Source organism: Carcharodon carcharias, chromosome 1, assembly GCF_017639515.1.
Source record: "Carcharodon carcharias isolate sCarCar2 chromosome 1, sCarCar2.pri, whole genome shotgun sequence".
Lineage (NCBI taxonomy): Eukaryota > Metazoa > Chordata > Chondrichthyes > Lamniformes > Lamnidae > Carcharodon > Carcharodon carcharias.
This window is the reverse complement of record NC_054467.1, coordinates 104,989,135-105,016,098: the sequence shown is the minus strand read 5'-3', so window position 1 is coordinate 105,016,098 and position 26,964 is coordinate 104,989,135. Positions and strand designations below refer to the sequence as shown.

Sequence of the window (26,964 nt, the reverse complement as noted above, 5' to 3'; positions counted from 1 at the left end):
TCTCAACAGAGAAAAGTATAATCAAAGATTGTATTGTAAGAAAGAAAAACTGCAAATACTGAAAATCAAAAGTAAAGATGGAAACTGCTGCTATAGTATTCCAGTCAGGTTCTCTAAAGAGAATAGACAGGTTTAGTACATCGTAGGTGTGTAACTGGGTTGTTCTGATGGTGCGTAAAAGCTAAAATACCACGACATTTCTTTTCACAGACAACTGACCGCCTGCAAATTTCCAGCATTTTTCATTTCTGGATTGAGTGTTGGACTGTCTTGACTGTTACAGAAATTATTTTATTTCAATTTATTTCATAGAAGGCATTTGTTTGATTCAGAAATGTGACACACTAGTTCATTATGTTCCTAGTAACATGGTTTGCTTATTTGTATCTGAAAATATCGGTTGGGATGCCACAACCATGGTAGGACTCCAGGGCCAGAATATTGCCATTGGCGTGTGGGGGCTGGCCTGACACGCCAACATGTAAAATGATGTTGGGCTTGCATCCTGACATCATTTCAATATTGTGTTCAGCGGGCGTGCGCCGTAGGCAGCTGTGTGCCCGAACTGTCAAAGGCCTTTAAGGCCATTAGGAAAGTAATTTAGCTCATTAACAGCACTGCCCGTCTAACCTTAAGGTTGGCGGGCAGGCAGAAAGCCCAAGCGGCCTTCATTTTTTTCAGGAAACCTCATCCACGGGCGGGATGAGGTTTCCTGAAGGTTTAATAAAATTAATAAATTGTGCAAAATGCACAAACTTGTCCCAGCTCATGTGACACTGTCACATGAGGGGACATGTTTAAGTAATTTTTTAGCTCATTTATTCAAAATTTTCATGACCAACGTAATCTCCCTGAGGCAGCCCCATGCCTCAAGGGGATTGCCCCTGACTCTCCCTCCTCCCCCCGCCTGCACAGGTAGCGCTGAGCCCTACCAGCTGTGCATTACATTGGGTGGGCCTTAATTGGCCTGCCCATGTAAAATGGTAGTGCCCAGCCGATCGTGGGCAGCAATTGGCTCCGTGCCCACCCCACTCAGCCCGTCCCAAGTTGCAGGTCCATCATCATCCTGTCCAAAACAGTGGCTCATGCTGGTTGCCAATTTACAGAGCAACCTGGAAACTGGATGGGGTGGCCTGTATTTGAAAATCACTCCCTCCACCCCCCAGCCACCCCTGTCACATGACCAAATAACCATCAATGTCTTCAAAAAGCTGTCATAGTAAGCTCCTTGGTTATGTGGGACTTTAACAACTACCAGACTCAAAGGTGATCAATGGGAAGTTAAATTGGAAGTGGTGCTGCCAATCCAATATCGCCCATTTTACACCGGCAGAAAAAGATAAAATTAACCCCAAAGTGGTTGATATGTTGCCCCTTTGTTTAGATGTCAATGTTAGAGGGAGATGGACTGCCCATGCTACTGGGGGCCATTATGCATTACCAAAGGTGAAGAGCATTAACAGACCCCAATCCCAACCCAACTTGGCCTGACGAAGAAGGGTGGGGTCAGGACAGGAATCAGGCCCTTGCACCCCAAGAATGAGTAGTTTCTTTTTAAACTGCTTACAGATGGGTTGGGTAGGGTTATCATGCTGTTGCTTTTCACTTTCTCCCTGATCTGGCCACTTAAGTACAAAGTCCATTTCCAATTGCCAATGGCCTGCTTTTCATGGCCATGTTCCCAGCTCCCACAAACCAAGGTGGGGTCATAGTAGCAGTGGCTGTGGGTGAAAGACCACTAGATGGAACTGCCCAATTATTTCTGTGCTTAATTGCAGGGAGGAAAGAAATTGCATGGAAAATGGGGAAAGAGCAGAGAGGAGCAGGGCTAACTGGTTCCTCTTTTTTTGCAAAAATATACTTTATTCATAATATATCTTCAACCACATTCCAAAATCACCACTACAAAAGTACAATCAGGTTCAACTTTTACAACATGTATCACAAGGTGCATCAGTACAAACAATGAATATTACAATCATTTGCAGACATTCATTTTGAGCTGTACAGACCAAGGGGCTCTACACAGTTGCCAGTCCCTTGGTGCACTATGGTAGAAAGGTCTTAGGCAGTGACCCTTCCCCATTGCGCCTTTGCGGCAACTGCCCCAAGCTTTAGTGCGTCTCTCAGCACATAGTCCTGGACTTTGGAATGTGCCGGTCTGCAACACTCGGTCAGGGACAACTCTTTGCACTGGAAGACCAACAAGTTTCGGGCAGACCAAACAGTGTCTTTCACCGAGTTGATGATCCTCCAGCTGCAGTCAATGTTTGTCTCGGTGTGTGTCCCTGAGAACAGCCTGTGGAGCACAGAGTCCTGTGTCATTGAACTGCTCGGGATGAACCTCGACAGAAACCACTGCATCTCTCTCCAGACCTTCTTTGCAAAGGCACAATCTACAAGGAGGTGAACAACAGTCTCTTCCCCACCACAGCCACCTTGAGGGCAACGTGCCGAGGGGGTGGGACACCTGGCGTGTAAGAAGGATCTGACGGGGAGGGCCTTTCTCACCACCAGCCAAGCTACGTCTTGGTAAGTTCTGGCGATGAGGCCAAATGACTGACAGTTGGCTCAGGGAACCATCCCACAAGGATCCACCCTCTCCTTTTCCCTCAGGGCCTCTAAGATGTTACGTGCCGATCACTGCCTGATGGACTTGTGGTCAAAGGTGTTTCTCTGCATAAATTTTTCCACGAGGGACAGGTGGTATGGCACGGTCCAACTACTTGGAGCATTCCGCGGCAGGGTGGCCAGACCCATCCTTCGCAACACCGGAGACAGGTAGAACCTCAGCACGTAGTGACACTTGGTGTTTGCGTACTGAGGGTCCATGCAGCGCTTGATGCAGCCACACACAAAGGTGGCCATCAGTATGAGGGCGATGTTGGGCACGATTTCCCCCTTTATCTAGAGGCTTGTATATCGCATTCCTGCGGAAACGATCTATTTTCGACCTCCAGATAAAGCGGAAGATGGCTCGGGTGATCGCCACCACGCAGGAGTGTGGAATGGGCCAGACCTGCACCACGTACAGCAACAGCGAGAGTGCCTCACACCTGATGACCAGGTTCTTACCCGCAATGGAGAGGGAGCATCGCTCCCACCTGCCCAGTTTCCTTTTCACTATAGACACTCACTCCTTCCAGTTTCTAACGCATGCACTGGTCCCTCCGAACCATATCCCCAACACCTTCAGGCCGTCAGCCCTGACAGTGAAGGGGACAAAGGATCGGTCAGCCCAGTTCCCGAAGAACATGGCCCCGCTCTTTCCACGATTTACCTTGGCTCCCGAGGCCAGTTCAAACTGGTCACAGATGTGGATCAGTCTGCGCACCGACAGCGGATCTGAGCAGAAGACGGCGACATCATCCACGCACAGGGAGGCTTTGATCTGAGTGCCTCTACTGCCTGGGATCATCACTCCTCTTATACCTGGATCCTTCCTGATGGACTCAGCAAAGGGTTCTATGCAGCACACAAAAAGAACAGGCAAGAGAGGACAGCCTTGCCTGATTCCAGATTTACTTGGAAAGCTAACTGGTTCCTCTTTGAAGGTGTGACACACACCCAATTTGCTGAATGACTTCCTCCTTTGCTATTTCCCTGATTTAAAATAACCACATCAGAGTGAAATACAACTGCAACAAAATCCAGTAGCATTCACTAATGCATCTATCTTGTTCTTGTGATTTGATCTGAAGTCCTCAAAAATGCTCAAGCCTTGTAAAGCACTCCAGCTGAATTATTGTTCTAAATATATCTCTGATATGGAAAATAATTAACAGTGAGGTCATACAGATTGTGTAATCCTGTTAATTTCAGTGAAACGGTAAAATACAAATGGCATCTCTTCTTACCACAAATTGTAATCTCTTTACTATAACAGGTAGAAACATGGTTGATATTTGGCAAATGCTCCAGATGTTTCCTGGTTTCATTCAGAAGCTGTAGTACGTATTGAGCATGAAGCTGCTACTGAGAAAAATGGAATGAGTGTGAGACATTGCAGGAACATGTTTGTTAATATATTTGAAAGTTGATCCGCAGCAATAAACTCAAACTCATGCACTTAAAGATACAAAAGTCTTCCTTAAATCCTTTTCAACTTATAAAAGTATACTCTGAATCACTCCTTGATGCATTTTATATAATTCATATGAAGGATTCTGTCTGCATTATCTTTATTTATTTATAATAAACTGGCTCTTTTACTATCTTTCATTTGCATCCATTCTTAATGATCCTGTAATAAAATAAATTTTAATTTATTTGAACAAATATTAAAAAAGAAATAAACTAATAATGATCTGTGTTTAGAAATGTTTGCCTTTTAACATATCTCAATGAGACAAAAAATTGGAAGGTCCTCATTGTGGCATAGAATTATACTAGACATAAGTGTGATATAAAAATAGGGCAAGAGTGTTGTAATCTTAACTTTGGCCCAAGCTTGCATTTAGTCCCCAGCCATGCCTGTCTCTTTATGGGGTATGTGGAACATTCCTTGTTCCAGTCCTACTCCGGCCCCCTTCCACAACTCTTTCTCCGGTACATCGATGATTACTTCGGTGCCGCTTCATGCTCTCGTCTGGACTTGGAAAAATTTATTAATTTTGCTTCCAATCTCCACCCCTGCATCATTTTCACGTGGTCCTTCTCTGACACTTCCCTTCCCTTCCTTGACCTCTCTGTCTCAATTTCTGGTGATAGACTGTCCACCAATATCCATTACAAACCCACCAACTCCCACAGCTATCTCGACTACAGCTCCTCACACCCCGCTTCCTGTAAGGACTCCATCCCATTCTCTCAGTTCCTTCGCCTCCGTCGCATCTGTTCCGATGATGCCACCTTCAAAAACAGTTCCTCTGACATGTCCTCCTTCTTCCTTAACCGAGGTTTTCCACCCACGATCGTTGACAGGGCCCTCAACCGTGTCCGGCCCATCTCCCGCGCATCTGCCCTCACGCCTTCTCCTCCCTCCCAGAAACATGATAGGGTCCCCCTTGTCCTCCCACCAGCCTCCGCATTCAAAGGATCATCCTCCGCCATTTCCGCCAACTCCAGCATGATGCCACCACCAAACACATCTTCCCTTCACCCCCCCTATCGGCATTCCGTAGGGATCGCTCCCTCCGAGACACCCTGGTCCACTCCTCCATCAACCCCTACTCCTCAACCCCCTCCTATGGCACCACCCCATGCCCACGCAAAAGATGCAACACCTGCCCCTTCACTTCCTCTCTCCTCACTGTCCAAGGGCCCAAACACTCCTTTCAAGTGAAGCAGCATTTCACTTGCATTTCCCCCAACTTAGTCTACTGCATTCGTTGCTCCCAATGTGGTCTCCTGTACATTGGAGAGACCAAACATAAACTGGGCGACCGCTTTGCAGAACACCTGCGGTCTGTCCGCAAGAATGACCCAAACCTCCCTGTCGCTTGCCATTTTAACACTCCACCCTGCTCTCTTGCCCACATGTCTGTCCTTGGCTTGCTGCATTGTTCCAGTGATGCCCAACGCAAACTGGAGGAACAACACCTCATCTTCCGACTAAGCACTTTACAGCCTTCCGAACTAAATATTGAATTCAACAACTTTAGGTCGTGAGCTCCCTCCCCCATCCCCACCCCCTTTCTGTTTCCCCCTTCCTTTTTTTTTCCAATAAATTATATAGATTTTTCTTTTCCCACCTATTTCCATTATTTTTAAATATGTTAAAATCTTTTATGCTCTCCCCACCCCCACTAGAGCTATACCTTGAGTGCCCTACCATCCATTCTTAATTAGCACATTCGGTTAGATAATATCACCAACTTTAACACCTATGTGTTCTTTTATATTATTGTTGTTGACATCTTTTGATGATCTGCTTCTATCACTGCTTGTTTGTCCCTACAACCACACCCCCCCTCCACTTCTCTCTCTCTCTCCGCACCCCCCCCACACACCTTAAACCAGCTTATATTTCAAGTCTTTTTTGGACTCGAACTCAAGTTCTGTCGAAGGGTCATGAGGACTCGAAACGTCAACTCTTTTCTTCTCCGCCGATGCTGCCAGACCTGCTGAGTTTTTCCAGGTAATTCTGTTTTTGTTTTGCATTTAGTAGGCTCTGAGCCAATAGTGCATCCTTGAAATTTCTGCCCTTCAATTCTTTCTGGATGTTTGATGTTACTACTGGATTTACCTTTTCCACAAAGTTTATTTGGTGGTTGACTTGGTCTTGTATCTTAAGCAGGATGAACAATTTGTTATGGTGTGGGCAATGTCCTGACTTATCCTGGACCAACACATGCATACAGGTTTTTCCACATTTCATTATGTCCATGAGTATCTCAGGAATCCTTTTCAACATCTCTTTACTCGAATTTATAAGAATTGTAATCTTAATCCTATTGTATATCATCCATCTGCTGTGGTTAATTCCTCTCTATAGTCACTAAAAAAAAAAATCCTCTGGAATTTGTAAAATTTGCCATTCCTCCATGGTTATTTCAATGAGGATACCAAACATCTCATCTTGTTCTGTCTCAGTTCTGAAGAACATTACATTCTCGTCAGCTACTGGGTTATCATTTTAGAACTGAGTTTTCAGTGTCATGGATGACCTCTGAATTGTGCTTGCATTTATCCTCTTCAATGATTCAATGGCTTTTTATAGTTGGGGCCACTTTTGCTTTCAGTGCTTGTCTAAAACAGACAATGTCGGATTGCCTGCCTGTTGTATGGATCATCTGATGTTCTTTTCAGTGATATTAGGCTTTGTACCACTTCAAAGAAAAACCTGATTTTGGTATCTGAATACTTACTTTTTTGTCTTTGAAGGCTTCCAGTAAGGTAGTTACATGTGCAGGAGTGAGAGGGAAACAGAGCTGGGGTCCAACATAAGATTCTGAAATCTCAATGTTATGGTAGACAGAGTGATTATCCGGTTCTACTTCTGTACTTGACTCATCTGTCTGAGTGAAAATGTGGGAAATATGATCATCTGTGGAGGGAATGGTAAATGTTAGTGTTTCCTTGCTATGACCTGTGTAATGTGACTTTGCCACATCAACAGTTACAGTTTGAATTTCAGAAGATATACATTACAAAGCTGAGGTTTATCTTATGACTGTACACAAAATAACATTTCTGAATTAAGGTGCTTTTTTTAAAGCTAAAGTACATGAGTTACTTTCAGTGTATTATGCCAATTCCCCAAGATATGTTTTATAACTTGAAGGCTGTTATTTTGCTATTGAAAGCTACAATTTAGTTGTTGCTACAATTTAAGTTCTTGGAACAATCCAATAAAAAAAACTCAGCCAACATGCTGGGCAGAATCTTTGGGTTGGCGAGCACGGGGCAGACCCCACACTCCGACGTGTAAAATAACTCGCAGTGACATCGGGTGTGTGTCCCGACATCACCGCGCATCATTCTGATTTTCAGTTCGCTGGGCATGCACTGGAGTCGGCTGCGTGCCCACCGAACTGTCAAAGGCCTGTTAAGGCCATTAATGAACTAATTAAAGCAATTGTCAGGGCTGCCTGTCCAACCTTAAGGGTTTATTAACCAAATAAAAATTTTTATGAAAACTCATAAACGTGCCCCAGTTCATGTGATACTGTCACGTGAGGGAACATGTCTGAATAATTTTATTTTTTAATTTTTACCATCTTTGATACTGAACTTAATCTTCCTGAGGCACAGAGCTGCCTCAGGGAGATTGCTGTGCTCTTTCAAGCACATGCACAGTCCCCCGAATCTCCCTTCTACCCCTGCCCGCACAGGTAGCACTGAGGACCAAAGGGCACGCCTGTTAATTGGCCTGCCCACGTAAAATGGCAGCATGCAGCCGATCGCGGGAGATGATCAGCTCCATGCCCGTTCTGCCTGACGGGGAGAAAATTCTCCCCAATGTTTTATTGGCCTTTGGGTTTGTTTATATCACAACAGCTACTACATCTAAGCCCTGTGCTAATCACTGAGTCAGTGCAATTCAGTCAATGCTGTCTCTGCATTGAGGAACCTCCACCTGCGTGAATAGTCTGCCAAGGAGAGGCATGTTGACTTCTGTCTGCAGATACAGGTGAGTGGGCTCTGACAGGTGGGCACACACCAATTCTTGTGCAGTTTGGCCTTCTTCTGGACATGGCGGATGAAAATATTCCCATTGTTGCCAATAATGGTGTTGGGTAAAAAAATATAATTTGGATTGACACAAGGGGTCATGAACTGAAGTGCCAATAGGGGATGAGGGGAATAGGGGAAATTGTTTTTACAAATGACATAAAGACACAGAGTTATTCTCCACGAACACTATGATATTCTCTCTCCAATTACCTTGGACATTCATTTCAAAGGTGCACTTTTTATCTGAGGCGTCCTGCATGGCAGAATGGAAGGAAATTACACCAGCCCACAGGCCGATAAATATAAAAGTAAATATGATCTGTGTTTAGAAATGTTTGCCTTTTGACATATCTCAATGAGACTAAAGATTGGAAGGCTCTCATTGTGGCACAGAGTATTGTAATCTTAACTTTGGGGAGACTTTTCTCCCCTTTGGGAGGGCTAAGCAGGAGCAGGCACTGCCCGCGATTGGCTGCACACCGCCATTTTACATGGGCAGGCCAGTTAAGGCCTGCCCAGCGTGACGCGCAGCCAGAAGCACTGAGTGGGTGGGGGGAGGAGGGAGAGTCCTTAGGCACAGAGCTGCCTCAGGGAGTTTAATATAATTATTGAAACTTCAAAAAAAGGAATGGAAAAAATTATTCAGCCATGTCCCCTCATGTGACATTGACATGTCCCAGCTCATGTGACAATGAACTTTAATAAAAAAATTCATTGGATTTATAAACACTTCATGAAACCTCATCCTGCCCGTGGATAATGTTTCATGATAAATGTGAAGGCTGTCTGGACTCTTTGCCCAGACAACTACTTCAATTAGTTCAATAATGGCCTTAATAGGCCTTTGATAGTTTGGTGGGCGCGCAGACGACTTCGGTGCGCACCCGCCTAACTGAAGATCAGAATGACGTGCAGTGACATTGGGACACACGCCTGACATCACCGCAGGTCATTTTATGCGAGGCGAGCGGGACCCGTCCCCGCACGCCAACCAGAAGATTCAGGCCTTTGACCCAAGCTTGCATTTAGTAGGCTCTAAGCCAATAGTGCATCCTTGAAGTTTCTGCCCTTTAATTCTTTCTGGGTATTTAATGTTACTGCTGGATCTTTCTTTTCCACAAAATTCATTTGGTAGTTGACTTGGTCTTGTATCTTAAGCAGGATGAACAATTTGTTATGGTGTGTTTTTGTTTCCTTCAGCCCAACTAACTGTACAGACCAAAGATATAGGTTGGGAAATTCCTTGGAGCTGCTCCTGCTCCACTGTGGAAACCTCCAATGAAGCAGTCTTACAGCACAGAACAAGCCATAGGTAGACCCTGGGGTCCTCCAATCAGCCCGAGTGGGGGGGGGGGGGGGGGGGCCCAAAGGAGGTCCTCTACAACTTTGCCCAACAGCAGCCAATGCAGCTAAAGCTCCCTCAATAGGCCCAAGGGTGGGCCGGTCGCCGATATCTTCCCCTACTTCCTGTAAAGGGGGGCAGGCGAGGAGGCAGCAGACAGGTCAGCCATTGAATTTTACCAACCCCCTTGCCTTCAAACCTGGAGGTGGGGAGAAGCATAAAATCCAGCCCTATCTCACATTTAAAGCCCCTAGTTTTGGATTCACCCAAAAGTGGAAACATTCTTTCCACATTTATTCTGTCCATCCTGTTCATAATTTTACAAACATCTAGCAGGTCACTTCTAAGTCTTCCCTTTGCAAAGAAAAATCCCCAACTGTTGGATCTTTCCCAATAGTTGTAACATCTCAGTTCTGGTCCTACTCTTGTAAATCTCTTTTGGACTTTCTCCAGTGATTCTTTGTCCTTTTTATAGTTTGGAGACCAAAACTATGTACAACACTCTAAGTGTGACCTGGCCAGAATCCTGTACAAGCTTAACATAACTTCACTGCCTTTGAATTATATAGCCCCTAGAAATAAATCCCAGTGCTTTGATTGTATTTTTGATTGCTTTGTTGACCTAGGATGCTGCTTTTAATGATTTGTTCACCTGTATCCCTCGATCCCTTTACTCTTTTATTCCATTCAGTTTCTTGTTTTTAAAGTATAGCTGATGTTTTTATTTTTCCCAGCAAAGTGCATCAGCCCATTTGTCTATGTTAAACTGAATTTGCCAGTTAACTGTCCAGATAGCAAGTTGCCTACTGTTCTCTTGTATTACACTGCATTCTTTTTCAATGTTCACCCTATCCCCCTAGTTTGATAACATCTGTAAATGTTGGTATTGAATTACATGTTCCCAAGTCCAAATAATTATAGTAAATTATGAATAACAGTGGAACCAGCACTGATCCTTGTAGAACTCCATATGCAACCTTCTTCAATCTGAATAACTATCCTTTACCCCTGCTCTATGCTTTCTTCTTAAAAATCTTTTTTTCAATTTCCTATCTATTCAGCTACTTTTCCTTAACTCCACAAGTCTTAACCTTTGTCATGAAGTTACTAGATGAAATAAGCTGTTAGATATTATATCCTGAGTCCTGAAGCAGAAAATATTTTTGCTTTTACAAGTATCTACTTCCATTCACTCTTACAAAAGAACCCATTTGTCATGGATCTCATTGATTGATGCCATGTTGATCTTACCTAGAAGCAATTTTAAATAACTTACATTCATTACCAGAAGCTGGAGTAAAGTGTTCCATCAAATAACTGAAGAAGTTGTGGAGCTGTAAAGCAGGAATGAACATCACTGATACTGGAAGTGGGGTGATGAATGGGAACAGTAACATCAGTTACAAAGTAAGCATCAATCATGTCTGATCTAATGAACACAAGTGAACATCATTTAAAAGCAGCAAAGCCTCATCCAAGTGGCCATTTCCATATGTGACTGTCCAATCAAAAGGAAGATTGCATTTGAGCCTGAACTTGCTCTCACCTAATGCTGAACACATGCACTTCCAGAAAGGAATGCTGGATAGCAAACAGGAACAGAATCCCTAGCAAATTTACAGCAACTAATTCAGCACAACCCGAAGATCAAACCTGAACGATTTCTCCCAGCCATTCAGGGAGCTTTTTAAATTAACAATTAGGGGAATCCTGGGATGTTGCTTTTGAATGTAAGGTATATTTGGTAATGTTATATTTTATATTAGTACTACTATCAGTGTCAGTTGTGGCTCAGTTAGTAGCATTTTTTCCCTTTGAGTCATAAAGTTTCCAGTGCCACCTCTGTTATTCCATCCCTATGAGCATAATCTTCCACTCCTTTCTACTTAACTTCCCATTAAATGTGTCTATGCTCATCATCTCAATTGTGCTAGCAATTTAATCATTCTAACCATAGTGAAGAAGTTTCTCCTGAATTCCTGTTGGATTTATTAGTGCCACGTTTAATTTTCTGAACCAAGTTTCTGACTCTGGCCAGGACTTATTCACATCATGAATGGTGGTGCTGGCTTGAATTCTGTAAAAATCTAGTGTGTGCTCATCTTTCAGTTTCTGCCTACAGTAAACCAGCTCAAATAGATTGGAAGACAGAGCTTTGATGTGTATTTAGCCAGTATGAGAATAACAGGCTGAATTACCTCCTTCTACACCAATAATTCTATAATTTAATCCTTAAGTGGAGGTCATCACAGTCCAGCCTTGTGACTGAGATTCAATTCCCTTTTACAAACTAGCACAGGAACCCTCATCCTGTATGAATCTGGTAGAATTTTTTATTTAACTTGTGGCTTTTGCTCAAGGCTTCGAGAGGTGAAAAGAGTCCCTTCATGATATATAGTGCAACAAAATTCAGGTCTGTTCATTCTTACCTTGATCTGATCCTGCTCTCCTGCATATTCAATGGATTGAAAAATACTCCACGTGCACCGCCTGCGAACTTCCAACCGGGCAACGTATTGACGATACCACCTCTGAATGAGAATGGCAGCCTTAATGGCTGTGAGGAGGAATACACACAAATATAAAGAGTTTAGTTGCAAGGTGAATTCTGCCCTTCCTGGTAGGCCATCAGTGAAGTGAGACTTCTACCCGACTGCTGTTACTGAATATACAAACATGCGTATAAACATATGAATTATGAACAGGAGCAGGCCATTCGGCCCCTTGAGCCTGCTCTGCCATTTGACAAGATCATGGTTGATCTGATTGTGGTCTCAACTCTACTTTCCTGCCTACCCCCTACACCCTTTGACTCCCTTGTCAATCAAGAATCTATCTAACTTAGCCTTAAAAATAATCAATGACCAGTTCTCCATTGCTCCCTGGGGAAGAGAATTCCACCAACTAATGACCCTCTGAGAGAAACAATTTCTCCTCCTCCTCATAAGGGAGACCCCTTATTTTTAAACTGTGTCTTCTAGTTCTAATCTCTCTCATAAGGGGAAAGAGCCTCTCAGCATCTATCTTGTCAAGTTCCCTCAAGACCTTGTATGTTTCAATAAGATCACCTCTCATTCTTCTAAACTCCAATGGATACAGGCCCAACCTGCCCAACTGTTCCAGGAATCAGTCGAGTGAACCTTCTCTGAAATGCTTCTAAAGAAATTATATCCTCTCTTATTTATCATATGGGATGAGTTCCCAGCAGGATTCTCACCAGCAAAAAGGTTGAAGAGTCCAGAAGTGGGAAACAACAGTATTTTTTTAGCTCTACTTTAGTTGTATCAAACCTCTGCTGGAGATGCAATATAGTTCACCACCACCTTTTTTGGGAAACTAGGCATCATTAATAAATGGGCTGCTTTTGCTGCCAACACCTTGCACGCACAGTCCAAGTGTTTCTCTGTCATGTTTGCTCTTTTAGCGCAGGTCTGGATGCAAAGTTTCTGAGCCTGGAGTGGGTGAGGAGGCAGAGGGAGTTGGGTGGTAGTGGGCATGGGATGGCGGGGTCCTACAGTGTTTAAAGCTGTGGCATTGATACATTTAGATGTTCAATTCGCAGTCATTCCTTATAGGTTGTTTGCGATTACACTGTAACTCATCCCGTTAAATCTAGTTTCCGCAATATAGGATGTTAATTTTTGTGTTACATTTCTCCTTTTCAAATTTCAATTAGATAATGAATCAAGTCTGTCCCAATTACTCAATGCTAAATGTATTATGGCTCACCATCTTATTTGCCTGGAACATATTGTATCAGAATTATACCCTGTGTGTAATCAAAACATTAACTGTTTTCTGACTGAACAGAGTGACGTCTGCGCAGACCAGCATGCAGACAACCATTTTGCATTGGCAGGAGACACGGTGTAATAAATATCGCCTTAGAGACATTCACATGGCACAAATTAATTCACAGGCTTTATTCTCCAGCTGACTGTTCTGCCACAATATTGAAGTGCTCTAAATGAGTGACATAAATTATTAAACATAGTACTCCCCTTAAATAGCACAGAATTTACCTATGTTTTTTAAAGCTCCAGTCCAAACATCATTTTACAGCAAGACCATTCTCTAATTTGGACCCTCATTAGACAGGAGCATGGGTCAGAGATACTGCTAGAAACCTCAAGGGCTGAATTTCATGTCCTGTGGGCGGTCGAGTGCCTGACTCGATCAGCCGTAAAATTGCGGGAGAAGATATCGAGCAAGTGTCCCAATGTCATCACGCATTCATGTGATATTTCGCTTGGCGGGCACACACAGAAGTCGGAAGTGTGCCAGCTGACAATCAGGAGGGCAATTAAGCCCATTAACTACGCAATTGTCTCTGATTTTTTGCGGCCCATCCAACCAGCTTACTGGCGAATCGGTCAGGCGCCTTTGCATTTTTCATCAAATCTCATCCAAGGGTGAATGAAATCTCCGTTATGAAATAAAATAAAAATAAATAGCTGTGGACAGCATTTTTATCAGGTATGTTTTCAGGTGATTTTTTTTTCATGGACATTTTTTTGCAGCTTTTAAAACCTTTATTTTAGCATTTTCAGGCCAGCAGCTCCCTGAGGCAGCTGTCTGCCTTCAGGGAGCTTTCTCACAGCACTCGCCCACCCTCTTCTCAGCCCCATCCCAGCAGTGCTGAGCATTTCAGTGCGTGTTTCACACAGGCTGGCCGTTAATTGGCCAGCCAGCGTGAAATCACAGTCGGGTGCCGATCGCGATTGGGGGCCCGTTTCTCAACAGCCAATCGCGTGCGCCCGCCAAAAGTAAAATTCAGGCCCTAGTGTCAATTCTGGTGCTGCAAACTAGCAGTGATGTGTACCAGCTGTGCATCCTTGCTGAATTTACCCCACTGTTTAAAAAGTGATCGCAGTTAAATTGAGTGTAGGTAAGTAAAACTAATATAAATCTGATTTTAATGTAGTCAGGCTATAAGAATCAATGACATTATTATTTCTTACCTGTCCCAGCTGTGCAGTGATGTTCTAGAATGCATAAAACAAACATAAAATCGAATTATTTCTTACCATTTACTGAGCATGAGCTTTTTTTGTAAATTAATTGTTAATGAGTGTATGGTTCAATATTCTCTTAACTGTTTTGAGCAATCAATGTTAGCAGAAGGTAATCGTTGCCATGACTAAGAGTCTCCAAATCATTTAAGATACTAAGAAATCCACACAGATAGGGATCTATATGCCTAGTAAGGAATATGTTCTGTCCTAAGAGAACACACCCCACCTACTTAAGCCTAGAAGAGTTGACAATAGCCAATGTTTAGGTCATTGGTTCTTCCTTTGCCCATAACTTGAGCAAAGTGTCTGATCAATTATGTGATCTGTATTTTTTCTGTATTTGTTGATCTATATTTCTATTCCTGTGTAATATTGCAATGATAGTATTCATTTCCTTTTGGTAACTTGGGCTGTCACTTGACCAGTCAGGACACAAGTTTCGCCATGAAGAGTCAATTCTCGTAGGGCCTCTCCAGAATTGATTAGCATTTGTTGGAGTTCATGGGAATGTGTCAATACTTGGAGGAAAAGTTTGAATATCTTTGGTTTAAACACGTTCAAATGTTATAAACTTTGACTACTTGGTAGAAATAAAACATGACATAGTGAACCTACCAGAGAGAGTCAAGGATCTTGCTGCGTACATGTATGTAAAGGCAAAAAAAAAGAATAAAACCATAATCTATGTATGTTGTGGACCATTTTGGGAGAGATGTTGGTACTGTGCTATTTGTAGGAAATTAGATTTAAGCACACAAAGTAACAAACAGATACGTTTTAGTGATGCAGACATTCTACTTGTGAAGAATAAGCAATTCCATGCTGATTTGCATTTAACTCCATGCTGTCTGGTGGAGCCACCTTCTCTACTGTTAGTGATCCCACAGCTGAAAATATATATAAGTAAACCCCATACGCTGTGAGTACAAATGGGGATACAACAGTGGGAGTTCTACCTCCATTTCCCACACCAATGATTCTGGTGAGGAACTACACATGTGGGTGAATAGGCTTCCAACAATTGGCCCCAGTTTGCTAATTTCCTTTCCCTTTGAGCATACCTCTACATCAGGAGTGCAGGATTACTGAATTTACCCCGTAGTTCTACAAAATAGATCAATACCAGAAATGAGAATGTCATTCAATTAGCTCTTTATATATGTAAGCCCAGAATATCTAGTTCCATCAGCATCATGTCTATATGAAACTCCATTACTGATTCTGTTAAAGTTCACATTGTCTGGGAGAGGCACCTAGGAGCAGGCATTCAACGGTTTTCAGCTCATCTGTGGTACCTCTGCCCCAAAGACCCCAGAAACACCAAAAGAAACTCATCAACCCAGAGGAAGTGGGGATTACTATCCCCACCCCCATAACAACAATCTGACTGCAGCCTGCCTCCTAATAAAGGGAATATCTTTTAACGGTTTTTAAAAAAATCCAGCCCTCCATTTTCAGGGGTCTCGATTACCATTAGAACCACTCAAAGGACAACTACAATACATTGTTCAACATCATTAGACTTTAATTTTACATATTTATTTTAACATTGCAAGAATTTTATTCCAGTTTGGAAATGTAAATCAGATGCTATCATTTTTCCTCTATTACTTCAAGAAGTATTTAGTAAAATTCCAAATAGATTCACCGCAGCATCTGTTCTGATTTTCAAGCTTATGCTTTCAGTCCTCAGTTATAAATGAGTGAGAAACTATGAAAAAAGTTAGTGCTAATACTGTGACAGTTTTTTTTTCCCCCAAAGCATAGCACAAAATCAATTTGTGATTCTTGCATAAATAAAAACAGAAAGTGCTGGAAAAGCTCTGCAGGCATGGCAGCATCTGTGGAGAGAGAAACAGGGCTAACATTTCAACTCGAATATGATTCTTCTTCAGATCTGAAGAAAGGTAGAAATGTGATAGGTTTTATACCGTTGAAGTCGGGGGCAGTGGGGGATGGGGGTGGTGAGGGGGAAGAACAAAAGGAAAGGTCTGGGGTAGGATAGAGAGTGGAGAGATTAAATGACAAGGATGTCATGGAACAAGAAGCAAAGTGAGTGTAATGGTTGCAGTAAAGAAAGGGTTATTATGGAAAATAAAAGCGCATGGTGTGGTGAATAACATATTAGCATGGATAGAAGATTGGCTGGCTGGCAGAAAACAGAGAGTATACATAAATGGGTCTTTTTCTGATTGGCAGGATGTGATGAGTGGAGTCCCACAGGGGTCTGTGCTGGGGCCTCAACTTTTTACAATTGATATCAATGACTTAGATGAGGGGAGTGAAGGCATGGTAGCTAAATTTACAGATAACACAAAGATAAGTAGGAAAGTATATTGTGAAGAAGACATAAGGAGATTGCAGATGAATATAGATAGATTGAGTGAGTGGGCAAAAATCTGGCAGATGGAATAGAATGTAGCAAAATGTGAAGTTGTTCACTTTGGCAGGAAGAATAAAAAAGCAGAGTATTGCTTAAACAATGAACGGCTGCAGCATTCCAAGGTGCAGAAGGATCTAGGTGTTCTAGTGCATGAGTCACAAAAAGTTAGCATGCAGGTACAGCAAGTAATTAAAAAGGTTAATGGAATGCTATCCTTTATTACGAGTGGAATTGAACATAAAAGTAAGGATGTTATACTTCAGTTATACATGGCATTGGTAAGACCACATCGCGAATACTATGTGCCGTTTTGGTCCCCTTATTTAAGGAAGGATGTAAATATGTTGGAGGCGCTTCAGAGTAGGTTTACTAGATTGACACCTGGAATGAGTGGGTTGTCTTATGAGGAGTTTAGAAGAGTGAGAGGTGACTTGATTGAAGTATATAGGATCCTGAATGGTATTGGCAAGATGGAAGTGGAAAGGATGTTTTCTCTTGTGGGTGAGTCCAGAAGTATGGGGCACTGTTTTAAAATTAGGGGTTGCCCTTTTATGACAAAGATGAGGAGAATTTTTTTCTTTCAGAGGGTTGTGCAACTTTGGAATTCCCTGCCTCAGAAGGCAGTAGAGGCAAGGTCATTGAATATTTTTAAGGCAGAGGTAGATTGATTCCCTTGCCTAACAAGAATCTAAGGTTATCAGGGGGAGATAGGAATGCAGAATTCAAAACACAAACAGATCAGCTATGATTTTATTGAATGGCGGGCAGGCACAAGTGGGCTGAATAGCCTACTTCTGCACTGATTTCATATGTTCTTAATCATGTATGTTCATAAATAAAGCATTTGTCCAGGTTGAATGTAAATGACAGAATAATGAACAGCTGTGTCTGAAAGCAAAAACATGAAAAGCAAGATTAAGACCGGCACATGGCAAAAAAAACCAGAATCAAAATGGGGGACAGAGTTCATGGTCTGAAATTGCTAAACTCAATGTTAAGTTCAAAAAGCTAATTAGCAGATGAGGTACTGTTCCTTGAGCTTGCATTGAACTTCACTGGAAAATTGCAGCATGCTGAGGACAGAAATGTAAGAGTAGAGTAAGGTGGTGAACTAAAATGACAAGCAACAGGAAGCTTGAGGTCGTGCTGGCAGACTGAGCTGAGGTGTTCCGCAAAGTGGTCACCCAATCAGCATTTGGTCTCCCCAGTGTAGAGGAGATCACATGGTGAACAGCAAGCACAGTGGACTAAATTGAAAGAAGTACAAGTATATCCCTGCTTCATGTAGAAGGTGTGTGTATGGTGCTCGGGATGTCTGGTGAAGGGAAAGCAGGTAAAATGGCAGGTGTTACGCCTCCTGCGATTGCTTGGAAGGTGTCGTGGGAAGGGGATGAGGTGTTGCGGGTGATTGAGGAATGGACCAGGGTGAAGCAGAGGGAATGGTCCCTTTGGAATACTGACAGGGAAGGGGAGGAGAGGGGAAGATGTGTTTGGTGATGGCATCATGCTGGAGGTGGTGGATACGGTGGAGGATAATCCTTTGAATGTGGAGGCTGGTGGGTGGAAATTGAGGACTAGGGGAAACCTATTGCGGTTCTGTGAGGGAGGGGAAGGGGTGAGAGCAGAGGTTTGGGAAATGGGTCAGACAATGGTTGAGGGTCCTGCCAACCACAGTGGGAGTTGAAATCCTCAACTGAGGAAAAAGGAAGACGTATCAGAAACGTTGTGGAAGGTTGCATCATCAGGACAGTTGCGATAGAGAAACTGGGAGAATGGAATGGAGTCTTTACAGGAGGCAGGGTGTGAGGAAGTGCAGCCGTAGGTAGCTGTGGGAGTCAGTGGGCTTGTAATGAATATCGTAGATAGCCCATCCCCAGGAATGGAGACAGAAATTGAGGAAGGGAAGGGAAGTGTTGGAGATGGATGATGTGCAGGTAAGAGAAGGTGGAAATTGGAAGCAAATTGCACTTGAACTCACTCGGAACAAACATTTTATTTCTTTACCACAATCATTAGCACTCCCTTTTGCTCATAACATCTTTGCCATTTAACCACTCCCACTCTCTCCCCTATCTCAGATTTTCCCATTTTCCCCTCTCCCTATTCAACGGCATAAACCCATCATATTTCTACCTTCCTTCAGTTCTGAAGAAGTCATATTCAACTTCAGTTGTTAACTCTGTTGCTCTCTCCACAGATGCTGCCAGTCCTGCTGAGTATTTCCAGCACTTTGTTTTTATCTCAGATTTTCATCATTAATATTTTTCTTTCAATTATGTGATTATTGCAATTCTATTTAGAGTACTGGCTATATTACCAATTCCAAATGATGTTGTGATCTGTCAGACACATGTGTAATAAGTTTTACCAGTTCTCACTGTTTGTCTTTGCTGGTTGGATCAGGTCATGTCCTGTTGTGAAACTATGCTTTATATCAAAAAAATGACTTTTGAATTTACTGGCTGGAAACCCCTAATTGATTTAAAAAAAATCTAAAGCCACATTCCAGTGCCTTGGAATCAAAGTCAAAGATGGCTGCACATTTCTACATTCCAAAGCTATTGAAATGGAGACAATCTGTCTGCAAAGCCGCATCAGGAACATTTCCTTAAAAGTGATGAATGGGAGGGTCCATCTCTTATCCCATTAGTAAAGTGTCCAGCCAATTACCTGGGTACTTAACTGGGTAGAGACAAACCACTAGACACAATCACTTGGAGAATAGAATTCTGACTGAGAGAGGTTCCCATCCCTGATCTAATCAAGTTACAATAGGATCACACTAACCATGACCATATTTGGGTCACTGGGAGATTGGAGAGAGGAGGTCATGTGACAAGCAAATCCTTTGTGCGTGTTAAGCACCTGTTTTCTCTACAGAACTGGACAAGCAACAGAGACATTGAAGGGACAAGAACCTGAGTATCTTTCCTCTTTCTCTCTCTCTCCACAGGGTTTTGAAACCTGTCTGCTGATTTTGACTGCACAGGTGCTGAGAGACAGGAGATGTTTTAAAAAGAACTCAACCCAATACTGTTTCTCCGGAAAAACAGATAAATTATCCACCTACCACTTTATACTATCTTGAAGCTGAAAGCAGAAGGACCACCAAGTGCAGCCTGAAGCCAGCCAGGTAACCAACATTCAAGAGTCCTATACCCTTTTAATGTTACTGGATTCTGTATTACTTAACCTAGTGTGTGCGTGTGCGAAACTCAGGTTTCTTTTTATCAATTTACTTAACCAAGTTAAGTACAATAAAAACTATCTTGTTTTCATTTTTAAAACTCAAGAAATCCTGTCTGATCATGTCTTTTATGGTCATAGCATATACACAGTTAAACACTCAGAATTGGCAAGTATATCTTTATATATAAAATAACTGTTGCGGTTAAACGAGGAGAGGGAAAAGAGGGGAACCATTCGACTCCTCTTCATCTGCTTGTAGCAATCCAGACAGGAAAAAGGATCTTAGCCTTTATACAGTGCTCATAGGAACTGGACTAGATTTAACCCATTGAGACCGCTGTACTATTTCGTTGGCCATGGCTTTTAATATCAATTCTTCACCCCTTCTTCCTATCCTTTAATATTCTTAATTCCAAAATGGGTGCCTGGCTCCTTCCTGAAGACTTCAATTGATACCACATTTTTGTCGTTTTGGCATATTCTCACAACCCTATGTGTGCTCCTTTTGTAAATACTTCTGACTGAACGCAGAGTAATAGTACCATTATCATTTGTAGATGGCTCTCTAACTTGAGCAAAAGAAGGATTCATGGAAGTGATTTTGAATAAAATAATAATAAATTTCAGTTAAAAGCATTGTGGACTGTGTGGAAAATTTGATCTACAACGAGTTATAATCCTAGGAGAATTGATTTTGCAAGTATCAGTGATGTCTCAGGGAATCCTCTGCGGAGGATAAAAATAAAAATATGCATTGCACAAGGAGATGAAAGGATGATACTGATGCAGCTGGAGGTCACAGTCACACTTTACAATAAAGGAAAAACTGACATAAGTAATGCAAGAGTTAAAAAAGGATAAAATACCACAGAAAATGTAAATTGTGCCCTAGTTTTATATGTGTCTGACATATTGTCTAAAAGATACACGATTCTCAAAGATGCTACTTTGTCACAATGAGCAAAAAGTGAATAAGTAGTACTCTAGCCTTACCTTTTACTGTCCTCTTCAGTGAATTAGTATTAACTGTAGAACTACCACATCCCATGATCTCGTGGTCTTCAAAAATCTTTTTCTTTTTCACCGCCCTATGCTTCAAAAGCTGTGGGAAGAAATTTGTTTATTTATTGAAGGTTAAAACATATATGTAGACTACTGGGCAATGAAATAGATTAATGGATTACAGTACATCCTTGGCACAAATTGGCTCAAAAAGGGCTTATACAATGACTTACAGAACTTGAGATTCTCAGCACCTCAGGAAATGGAAAGGAATTTTTGTAGTTTGCACCAGAAGTTTGCAAGTGAAATATTAAGCATGAAACTGGATGATACTATGAGTAGATAGTGTTATCGCCACATCTTTATTGTGCTGAATGTTTCAGGGGCATGAGGCAGAAAAGTGCAGAATCTGGGCCTCCAAGCAAGGGAGAATTTGGATGGCTGATTGATTTCAGAAATACAACCTAACAGGACAGAAGCAACCCTTAAAGTAGTCATAAAAATATTGGACTAGAGTTCTAGGTCCATGTACATTATGTTAAAATACCACAATGCAATCCTTTCCCCCAATTGAGGGGACACTTCATTAGTGACATAAATGAACACACTCAAAATTGAAAAATCCTCCTGAACTCAAGGTAAGGCAAGAGGTACATCCACTGGTCAGTTGGAAGTTTCACCTGATCCCAGATCTTCTTCATAAATATCCTCTCTGGAAGGTCAGGACTTCCATGGCTATATTATTTATTTCTTAAATATTTTTTCCAGCTACAAACATTTGTTTTCTGTATAGACGGCGATGATCAATTTAATCAATACTAATATTTGAATCACTAGCTTAAAGGGAAATGTTGAGGCAAAGCCACGCTCATGGTTATTAGATTATGGAATGCTTAACAAGTGACCAGAATTATAACATTCGTGCAACAACAAAAAGTAAGAAATTTTCTCCTCCCTTTTTCTGAAAGCAGTGAGTCACATATTCCACTGGTACCAGAATTAATCCAGAACCACAGACAAGTGCCCTCTTTTGCTGTGTGGACCAAGACAGTGAATGATGGCAAATTATGAAAACATGAGGGACATCAAGAGTTTAACTCAATCCTGTCCTCGCTCAGTGTGTAATTTCCAGTAGGGATTAATGCTTTGTGATCAGGAATGGGGACCATGGCTGACTTTTCGCCTGTGAGAGTCAGGTGAAAGATGGGGTTTCAGCTGTTTAACTAGAACCAGTACCACTTGAGTCACTCTGTTTGTAGAATTCAGTTTGTTTCTTCTACCTATTGCGTAATAATGTCAGGACAATGGATCACAGTCCCAAATTACTTATGGACATATTGAACTTTTTAAGTAAGACATGTGCTTTTAAAAAAGACCTAAAAGCAAAAGCTGGCTGAGAATGTAAAGTAACCACTTTCTGAAAAATTCGTATGTAGATTATACTTGACCGATTAGTCTAGAAAGAGAATGGAATGTCACACCTAAAACGGTGTCAAGGCCTATTTCAGACAGAGACACTTAAAAGGAAGAGATGCATTGCAAAAGACTGAACTTTAATCTCCTGTGGTTGTGGAGACAATGGAGACCGATTACCGCATCTCAGCAGAAACCATCTCCTGTTGAGTTATATCTCACATGTGGAAATCGTCTGAGCTGAAGGAAAGCAGATGCTGGTGAAAAACATGTTTATTTTTCCCTTCCAGGAATACACAAGAAAATGGGTTAAAAAGCCAGGTGCAATCCTGATCAGTGTGTTCTAGTTCTGGTGTACTAGTGTGTACTGTGAAGATCACAGCAGAAGAACATCAACTAGGCATCTCTGCAGTTTGCAGGTAAAAATCTCTCTCTCTTGCTGGAGGCAAGTCAGCAAAGCCACAGCCAAAAAGGAAACAGGGCAATTGCTTCAGCTAACCTGCAGAACAAAGTATCTCCAAACCAACTGCTCAACTGCCAAAGTCAGCTCTACCGGAATCACCCAACTTAATGGCCGCAATGTTTCGCCATCTACTCCTCATGGACAAGCCAAAGACTGATTTGTATACCTTTTTAAACTTTTATTTTTGGACTTGACTCCTCATTTCTGATCTATGTGTATGTGTGTTGTGTTTTTATTATTTTTTTCTTGGGTTTTTAGTAACCAATAAACTTACTCTTTCTTTGACTCAAGAAAGCCTGGTTAAATCGGCTCCTTTTAAAACATAAATACATTTGGACTGGGAAAAGGTTTCTACAAGAAAAGGGATCCTTTTTAAATTAACCTTGTTGTGACCAACCGAGGGGTTGAATAAAGAAGGGGAGCCAGTTCATCACTCCTCACCCGGGAGTGTAACAAAATTGGGGTCCTGTTCAGGAAGTTAACAATTTAGCGTACCTCGTCCGGGGTTATGACAAATTTGGGGACCCCACCCTGGGACCGGTCATAACAATAATAACCCACACAACCTCAAGGAATCTTCACACCTATTTCATGGTAGGTCGAAAATAAGTTGAAATTTGCCTTCACTACCTCTAGCCTGCCCCTTGGACTCCTGACAGGCCCTGGCATTCAGCAGTAGACCCTTACACCAGCTATCTTTTGAGGCCACCCAAACAAGTGTGGGATACATAGAATTCATGTGGGAGTCTGGGAAGAGCCTCCCTCATCATTATATTAATAGAGGTTTGGGAAATCACAGGGCATTGCTAATGGGAACTTGGAGACCTGGTCCAACAAGGTCTCTGCCTTTTCCATGACATATGTGGAACATCGTTTCCCCTAGGCCAGGTGAAGAGGGAATTCTCCCCGCGTATTGATTGATCCGCTGTACTATTCCAGCATATTGTTCAGTAGTTTCTTCAACAATACTCTTGCTCTGTCAATACAACATTGGCTGAAGGTCAGCAGAAACCCCAATTCATTGTGTTTCTGCTGACATTGTGGCAGCTGAGTGGGAAAAGGTTTGAAGATATTCCTGACCGATGGTGATTTAATTTCATGTTTTGAGCTTTTCCCAGCTATTTCTTTTCCTATTTTACCTGATTTGCATGCTGCAAATCGAGCACATTTCCAAGTAAGTGCGCTGCTGATGTTTTGGAAAGGTTTACAAATGATTTTCGATGTCATGGCAGCAAACCTGTTTGTTTCTCACTTACACTGGCCAACTTTCCAACTGTATCTTAGCAACGTTGATTAAACTGTTTAACTTAATCACCTTTCCCTGAATTGGATTGCATGTCAATGAGACTCTTAGAATTCATGGACAGATAATTGCTTGATGGACCTAAATTGCAGTCAGAAGTACTAAATATATTAGGGGAACAAAACACGGTGCAAGTGAAAGAAACTGGAAAATCTGATATAGCTGCCCAGGCCAGAGATTTGCAGTGGGAGGGTGTGTGGGAGCGGGAGAGTGCAGGTGGGGGAAATGCCAGGAGAGTAAGAGGGGCTGTCTGGGAATGAGAGGGAACACTATCAAGTCATAAATTTTGCATTTAAATACAAGAAAATAAATTGCCAAATCTTTGAGAATTGAGGATGGAATGTACTCCCAATAGGTTTCCACAACTGCCTGTTGGTCAGCTGCTATGCTGGCTCTGCCAGGTGTTCAGATACACCAGCTCTCTGTGAAGGCCTGAGGTGCAGAAATCAAATGTTCAACCCTTCAGCCACTTACAATAACAGACCTGCAAGGGGTTGGGATATTTCATTGCTATATAGCAAAAAGCTTAACAACGTTGCTGGTGCGCTTTCAACACTTGCAGCCATTTGGTAGCATGCATTATTCAGAGGCACGGCTGATATCATGAATGGCTAATGCTATTTAAAGGCAGTCTGCATCTCCTAAAGGGGGAATGTGTTGCGGCTCTAGAAGTGGTGGGAAGTTTTTCAAAAATCAACCTGGGCTGTGGTATTTTGAACAATGGCTGAATATGCAAGAGAGACCAAGCAGCTAATGTCGATAACTACTTCAAAAGGATTAATGGAAAACTGCATTGAGCATCACATTTGCATTTCTATAAGGCTACCTCTCAACCTCCACTAGGAAAAGTATTTTTCCTATCTCATCAAAATGGATAATGAATCATTCAGAAGCTAATGGCTGGGGCATTATATGCCATGGAACAATAGCCACAGTCAGTTCAGGCGTCAGCTAAGCAAATGCCTTTTGAAATCATTATGGGGAGAGATAGGTCATGAGGCTAAAGTAACCATTTTTGAAGTCTCTTTAATACAGCACACAAGCTGCTAAAATAGGAGTAGTCTGGGAAAGCTGCACATGAAGCAGTAATGAGCTCCCTTCTCTTCTCCCAAGTTAAGGCCCTATCTTTCACAGTTTAAAAATCCAGCACAGAGGTAGTGAATTTCCATCAAAAGTAACCTCAGGTGCAAAAATTAGTGTCTGTCGGAAAAGATAGATTATGTTTTAAAAAGGAATTGTCTCTGGCAATTGCAGTTCTACATGGTCTTCAGCTCCACTGAATTTTCAAGACTACCATGAAAAATTTCTACCATAGCTGCAGATACATGCAAAGGACTCAAACAGTGAACTCTCAATTTTTTTACCTTTCAGCACTGAACTTTAATTTGGCTAAGAAAATAACTACCTATGGGTATAACTTGTAAATTTTGCAATCTTGTGTGTGTATGTGGGTTGCAAAGATTGAGATGCATATTTGCCTTTTTAATTATTTGTATGTCTTTACCTGGGTGTGTTTTTAACTCAATAAAAACTAACCTCTTTGTTTTAAACTCAAAAAAGCCTATCAATGTAGTTTCTTTGTAATCAGCATGTAAATGGTTAAGCACAGACAGTGAGTAAATACCCTCATCCTTCTAAATTCACAAAAAAACCCTGTTATGGTCACATTTGGATTGGTAAATGAGGGGTCATTTCTATTTCTCATCATGTGGTCATAACAATTGGTCAAGTATGGAGGTAACAAAGGGTAGGATGAGGATTTCAGCAGCAGATAAGCTGAGATGAGGGTGAAAGTCAAAGGATGTTACTGAGGTGGAAAAGGTTTTACAGATGACATGAATATGAGGTCAGAAGCTTATCTCTGGATCAAATGTGACACTAAGATTGTGAACACACTGGCTTAATCTCACTGTTGCCAGGGAGAGGGATGGAGTTGGTAGGGAATGCAGTTTGTGGGTGTGGTACTGAAAACAATGGCTTCAGTGTTCCCAATATTTAATTGGAGAAAATTTCTCCTCATTCAGTACTGGATGTCAGATAAGCAGTCTGATAATTTTGCAACAGTGGCAGAGTCAAGACAGGTTGTGGTGAGATAGAACTGGGTGTCGTCAACATACATGCAATATCTAATGCCATGCTTTTGGATGATGTTGCTAAGGAACAGCATGTAGAGATGAAATAGCATGGCAAGGACAAGGCATTGCTAATGGCTGTGAAGGTGACCATGGTTATGAGATACTTCCTGTCAGGATCCTTCCAGGCTGCAGCAGGTGACATCTCTCACATCTCCTAGTTTACGGTCCACTGCTGATGCTCTTTATGCCAGGAGAGGACAATATATTGCGGTTTCGATGACCAGAGAGGAGCAGATGGAGGGAGTATGTGGCTTTGCCAGGATAGCTGGTTTCCCCATGGTGCAGATTACCATTTATTGCAAACATGTGGCTTTGCAAAGATGTACCTAGGTTGCAAATGTTCCACTCTGTGAATGTGTAGTTGGTGTGTAACTGTGCTTGGCACAACAAGCAGGTGAATGCTCACTATCCTGGCAGCAGTCATGATACATTTATTCTGTGCCAGCCTGCTGTTCCATCAGTATTTAAGCCACCATGTCAAACCAAAGGTTGGCTGTTGAGTGATGAAGGCTATGCACTGACCACCTGGCTTGTGATTCCTGTGTGCAATCCAATCACACATGGAGAGAGTGCATATAATGAGAGCCATACTGCTACATGA

General features: G+C 42.1%; 1 protein-coding gene across 1 annotated transcript in view; it reads right to left on the bottom strand.

Annotated features, from left to right (window-relative positions):
- LOC121274324 (serine/threonine-protein phosphatase with EF-hands 2-like) overlaps positions 1-26,964 on the bottom strand; it is a 57,141-nt gene that overhangs the window by 19,943 nt on the left and 10,234 nt on the right. Inside the window, exons 3-8 of the mRNA XM_041181609.1 lie at positions 21,041-21,149; positions 14,422-14,445; positions 11,890-12,017; positions 10,737-10,794; positions 6,810-6,988; positions 3,858-3,972 (exon numbers count right to left, since the gene is read on the bottom strand). Coding sequence (XP_041037543.1) covers positions 3,858-3,972; positions 6,810-6,988; positions 10,737-10,794; positions 11,890-12,017; positions 14,422-14,445; positions 21,041-21,149 — 613 coding nt within the window. The remainder of the gene's footprint in view (positions 1-3,857; positions 3,973-6,809; positions 6,989-10,736; positions 10,795-11,889; positions 12,018-14,421; positions 14,446-21,040; positions 21,150-26,964) is intronic.